Raw genomic sequence first — 6,365 nt, 5'->3', positions numbered from 1 at the left:
TAGCGATGGGATATCAGGTGCATGCACCGTCTCTTCAGACTCAGAATGGAAAAATGAAAATCTGTTGGGCAATGCGCCACCACTAGTGCCATCAGTTACGCAAGCACCGCCAAATTTCACCTCTGCTTCTGAAAAAGAGTCATCTGAATTAAAGTCTATCTTCCGCTCATCCTGGCCCAAATGTGAGAGCCCAGTCGATGAAGTTCTTCTCTCTTCTTTTGGACGTTGAAACATCAGCTTCAAAGCCCTCATTGGGGTGTATTTCAGAGCAGCTAAACTTTTTTGAAACCGATAGGGAGCCCCAGTGGTGTTTGAGGTAGCATATCTTGGATTAGCATCATCAATGGAAAAGCTCCTTACAATTGGTTCTTCGTGTTTAGAGTTGTTGTCCTGTCTCTCCTCTCTAATGAACTCGTTTATAACTCCAAAATCAATGCCATTGAGCTTCACTTGTTCTCTCTCCATCGGGAAACAAACATCTTCTTCTGTCTCTTGTGAACTTCTTGATCCGGTAGAATCAGCCTCACTGGTATATGAAACACGAGATTCAGCTCTTTCTCTGGTATTAGCGTCCTTAAATTCATTGGCCCCATTCAGTGTAAGATGGTGCATGGTATTCTCTGACGATCTCACAACATTTTCGTCCTCTCTGAACACACTATTCTTGTGGGCTATCTTTTTCCCAACTGATGACGACATCTTTGAAAACGAAGCAGCTCTTGATCTACCGACTGAAGACCTTCTCCTGTTAATGGGTTTTCCACTTTGGGCATTTCCATCAGCATTTGTTGGATGTGAATTACCGCGGTATGGAGTTGCTTGAGATTTATTAGGTACAAACCTGGACGATTCTTCAACGCCTCCACTTCTCCCATCATCAATATGACTTCTGTGGTCATTCAAACCATCATCAAAAGATGAGGAAATAGATTTTTTATCAACCTTTTGCCCAGTTTCTATTGGCAACATCCTTTCTTTTGAGTTATCTTTATGTCTACTCTTGTATATTATTAAAAATTCTTCTTAGATGTTCCTCGACATTCGTGTAGCGAAAGACTTGCTTAGTTTTTCATCAATAAGTCACGGTGATTAGATATTCTTGCGGTTGAAATTTGAGTAAGATCAATCATCTGTCAAGACAAAGTTGTGTGTCTTAGAACGTGTTACTTTTATATGAAATAATGAAGAACTAGAAAAAGCGTCTATCCTTCACACTAAGATTCTTTTTCGAATTATTCATTTGGAAATATGCTTGGCTATTTATAAACATAATTCCATAACCACACGGGTGCGTGTATACAGAGGTAAGAAAAAGACGTTTTTCTATTGTTTTTGAATTGTTAAGTTTTAAGCCAAACAATGACAGAAAGAACACAATAGGGATGAATTGTGGAAAATGCCAGATATTCAAAAGCAACATCTTCGGACCGGGCAAGACGTGACAAAGCTGAATAATAGAGGGAAAAGCTATACATATCCATTTTTAGAAAAAATTTGCACATTTATTTATAGAAATATTCTAGTGTTTAGAGCAAAATAAGCTGATGAGAATCTCGGCACTTTCAAATATCGGCTATACGCCACTACGAGGGGCTATGTTTCTTGACAAGTGTCCTCTGTTATTTCTGATCTCATCACTCTTGTCTTTTACCCTTTAGCCAGTTGGTGCTACCAGTTACTGCCAAGCAAAACCCATGACAATAAACTTAACTCCAATTCCACGCATTAGCAAAAGTGGATGAAATTGTAGAAATAATTTGATATTAACTATGTTGGAGGGAACTTTCAAGCTTTTCAAAGAAAAGTGCCTTCGCGAACGAAAATAGCAAACATTTGACACAGTCGTATACTTTTTTACACCCTCATGTAGCGCACGAAGCGAGGGAACAAAAACAGCTTTATAAGTGCTGCTAAATTTGGAAAAATCGGAGAAAAATAGAAGAAATTTTCTTTTGAGCAGCCGCCAAGAACAATGACCGAGGGTCAAGAACAGTACAAGAGTGCAATAGAATTACAACTGCATACAGAGGAGTCAGTTAGGTTCTTAGCTTCTGCATCGGATTGTTTGCAATTATTTCTGGATTCAATCTATAAAAGGGTTTTACTCTGCGTAGGACGTTCATTTATATACTCCCTACGAACATATACAAGCAAGTTCTAAGTTCTAACAACGATTGTCTTTAATGTACAAAGCTCTAACAAAAAGTTTAAGTTATATGCAATAGTAACAAACGCAACGCAACTTGATTTATATACCATCCAATGGAGTTGGTTGTCAAATTTAGAATACCCAATTCAAGTACCCTTTCCACCTACTCTTCTTTTCGTCCTGACTGCTTTCTTCCAACTGTGAGTGGTACTCAGCTTCATGGGCCTCAATTTCGTCAAGACCGGTTGTCAAATCAGCATCAATAGGCTTAATAAATTTGGTCTTCTTTATTACTTTCCAGACAATGAAGACAGCCAACGAAACAAAGATCATAACGTAACTGAACAAGAAATCATCAACTGTCCACATACCGGGCATAAATACTTGGTAACCCAAGATTCCAATAATGCACCAATACATAAACGTAGTGAAATAAATGGAATATGGTTGAAACCACGATCTGTAGGTGAATTTTGAACGGTCGATTCCTTGTGCTTTCACCGCGTGGTAAAATCCAATGTAAATAATGCCCATGAATCCATAATTAAGAACTTGGGAACCCGTACACAAATTGACCATATAGTTCAACGCCTTACTTCCCGACTTTCCAAGCTGTAACAATGACAATAAGGCGAAACAGCAGGAAACAAAGACACAGTAAATAGGAATACCTCTTTTAGTACAGATTTTGAAAAATCTTGGCACAAATCCCTTCTTGGCCAAATTGTACAAACATCTCGAAGAAGTGTATGTGTATGAGCAACCAGCTGAGAAAGCCGACGTTAGTACAACCCCATTGACTATGTGTGGTAGCACCTGAATTCCCAAATTTTGCATCGCAACAACGTATGGCGAAGAAGCAGCACTTGAAGTGTCTGACGTTAATGCGACATATTTGGGATCGTTGTAGGCAATCAAGATTGAAACCGATAACGCACCGCCAATGTAAAATGCCACCAAACGGTACAACACAGTCCTAAAAGCAATGGGCATATTGATTCTGGGATTCACGCATTCACCAGCAGTCATACTCAAGTATTCACTACCAACACAAGTAAATGAACTTGACAATCTGAGTGAGGCCAAGAAACCTTGGAACCTACCTAAATTCCCAGTTGCATATTTCATTCCAATGGGACCACCAGCAACATGCCAATTTCTAAAACCAAAAGCATCATGCTGAGGGTTTCCACCACACATGGTAACCAATGTGAAAAATACCAACCCAATGCAAAGCGCCAACTTTGCCAACGAAAACCAAAACTCGCATTCACCAAACACGCGGACTGCGTACAAATTGATGGCTGCATAAATGGCAATTTGAATAACAAAAGTGATGGCAGGCGAGTAATCATCACGCCAGAAATGAATTATACCATTGACGGCAGTAATTTCAAACGGAATATAAAGACTTTGCATAATCCAAAAATTGACTGAAACCGCAGCTTCAAAAGCAGGGTCAATGACGCGACCAGCCATATTTAAAAATGGGGCATCTAGTGGCATGTACAGCACCATTTCTCCAGTAGCCGTAGTCAACAAAAGAATCAACAATGTAGAAATGCAATATGATAATAATAACCCTAAAGGTCCACCATTAACTAACCCTGTGGTACCAATAGTGACAAACAAACCGGTACCAATAGAACCACCAATGGCTATAAGTTGCAAATGTCTATTGTACAATGTTCTCTTTGTGTGACCTGGACCATCTACGCTAGAAGCCTTATCGGTGTTGATACTACTTGTATCAGTAAACAAGTCATGTTCTTCATTGGTTCTCTTGGTGATAACTTTTTCTCCAAGGGAGTTTTTATCGTCGTGATCGATGATCTCTTTTTCATCTCTTCTGAACCACATAGTTCAAATGTTCATACGTGATAAGGGGGATATATTGATATATTGTTGAAAGGGAAGGAAAGATAAGCGAAATGGAAGTTTTGAAAGTGGAGAGTGATTTGATAAAAATAGTGAGTTGCTTCAGGGAGGATGACTGTATGTGTGTGCGTATATATATATATATATATACTTGTCTGAATAAACTTGAAGAATGGAAAGGGACGAAATTACGAAATAAGGTAAAACCACAAGGAAAACGGCCCTCAATTTATTTGATTTCGGATCTTTGATCCATTTAAGGTGAAAAAATTTATTTCTGCAAGACTAAAGTAAATAAATTGATTATCGCCGTATAGTGAGATACATTATTGTAGATATGCATATGTTCTATTGTTCCTCTCCCCAGCCCCATTAAGATTTTACAAGAGATATTTTGTTTGTTTCTTGTGTTTAGTTTAGTTTTGCTTTGTTTTGTTTTGGTTATTTTGTTCTTTATTTTTTACTTGTTTTGCCAACCCATTAATTAACATTTTTGCCATATTGGAAATCTTGCATATATATATATATATTACTATTGTTAGTTCTGTTTTCTTAGAAGAAAATTTTTTCATGTCAGATGTGTAACATAGAGAGAAGTACAAAGGTGAGATTTGGTTTCTGATCTGTTCAGTGAATATATTACAGAATAAGGGAGAAGAGTATCCCTTAAATTCAGTGTTTTTTGGGGATCTTTTTTGATATTGATGTTTGAAGTTCTTTTTATCGATATGAAAGTTTAAAGTTTTTAGGAACAACTTTTTATTTTTTTTTTTTATTATTTTTTAGACAATACATAGAAGCATTCTTGCAATAACACACAAAGCCCTTGCAGAATTATCAAACAACCAACAATTAATAAAAGAGGAAAAGTTCTTTGCAAATAGATAGATAGATATATATAGAAAGACAGAAAACAATAGCAATCACACAAAGTTTAGAGATATGAATGTTGTTTCGAATGTTGTTTCGTCTTAAACTTTAGACAAAGATCTCATGGGCAATAGCGTAGTGTATTCCTATTTTAGACAGATAGTGTTCAATAGTGTCAGATATATATATTCACGTCATTCAGTGTTAGCGCTGTTGTCTTGTGACGTAATTGATTCCTTTCTCTAGCTTTCTTTCTTCCTTTCTTTACACCAGATGATGAAGGAAAAGGACGTAAAAATAAAAGTAACAATAAAAAACAATAGGAATGCTGTATATATGTGTGTACGTTTGTATGTATTTATGTTTGCAAGTATGCACGAAAATAAGCACCCCTCTTTCTTCCTCAATACTGATTATCTTCTCTTACTCCGGTTCTTCTTATAATGCAAATGCATTCTTCTATGTCTGTAAAGAGTATATTGTTTTGTTTTAGAGGTGGAATTATTTTGTGTTTTTTAAAATTAAATTAAATTAAATTTATTTCTTTTTTTTTTCTCTTTTTTTCTTTGCAAACAGTTATATGCAGTTTCAAACCAATGCACCAAAGAACAAAGGAATAAAATCGAATCTATTGTCTGTCTGGTTGTTTCAGGAGGTCACGGGATGTCTAGTATGTACCAACCAACGCAAGATTTGGTGAATCTTTGGCCAAGTTATGCAAAATTGAGACGAGGAGACCGAAACGAATCTATCAAGACCCATCATGTCATGGTTACTTTTGGTTACTTCCTGTCATATTCTGCTTTTTCTTATTTTTTTTCTTCCCCATCATAGCAACAATATAAAAATATATATTCCTTTATATGTATTGCTTCTTTTTTGATAATCAAATACGATGATGGACAAGCTTTTAGTTAGTCAAAGTATGCATAGAAGAAAGGCCAAAAAAAAAGAAATAACGTTCCTTTCATTCTCTACTTTGTTGTTGTTGTTGTTGTTGTTGTTCAGTTTAGGTTTTTGGACACAGTTACACGTCCTTTCCATATGTATATATCTATATATAGCTATAATTTAGATACCGTATGATTATTCTAAATTAGGCAATCTAGCTTAATTGTTTTTTATTGTTTAAAAGTCAAGAAAAAAAAACACACATTTCTTGCATAATTGGTACATATTACACTACTTCAATTTAATGCACCTTGGGTTAAAGAGTTGCTACAATACTTGATCTGATGGCTGACTTGTGAGACCAGAAAAATGGGTGGAGGGATGGATAAAAGAGGAATACAAAGAAAAGAGATGACATGCTGTTAATCACGTGCAGGTAGTAAAATAGGTCGAGAAAATATACGAAATATGCCATTTTGGGGTCAGAGGCAGAGAAAAATTTTAATATGCCCCAGCTCTCCAGGCGGCGTCCAAAAAATTATGGATTTTTGTAGGGGAGGGAAGGACTGGAGGACTG

The 6,365-nt window shown here is 36.5% G+C and overlaps 2 protein-coding genes across 2 annotated transcripts; both read right to left on the bottom strand. All coding sequences in view use genetic code 12, as the record gives it.

Annotated features, from left to right (window-relative positions):
* Positions 1-969, bottom strand: CANMA_004633 (uncharacterized protein; the record flags this gene model as incomplete). Its single annotated transcript, XM_051816930.1, has 1 exon — positions 1-969. A coding segment is annotated over one exon (969 nt), but the record flags the coding sequence as incomplete, so codon positions are not given.
* A 1,312-nt stretch (positions 970-2,281) lies between these two features.
* Positions 2,282-4,009, bottom strand: CANMA_004632 (AGP2; the record flags this gene model as incomplete). Its single annotated transcript, XM_051816928.1, has 1 exon — positions 2,282-4,009. The coding sequence occupies one exon, from the start codon at positions 4,007-4,009 to the stop codon at positions 2,282-2,284; it is 1,728 nt and encodes a 575-aa protein (XP_051669772.1).
* Between the last annotated feature and the right edge of the window lie 2,356 nt (positions 4,010-6,365).

The sequence above is a fragment of the Candida margitis genome (assembly GCF_024628925.1).
Source record: "Candida margitis strain CBS 14175 chromosome Unknown scaffold126, whole genome shotgun sequence".
NCBI classification, from domain to species: domain Eukaryota; kingdom Fungi; phylum Ascomycota; class Pichiomycetes; order Serinales; family Debaryomycetaceae; genus Lodderomyces; species Lodderomyces margitis.
This window is presented reverse-complemented; position numbering and strand designations above follow the sequence as displayed.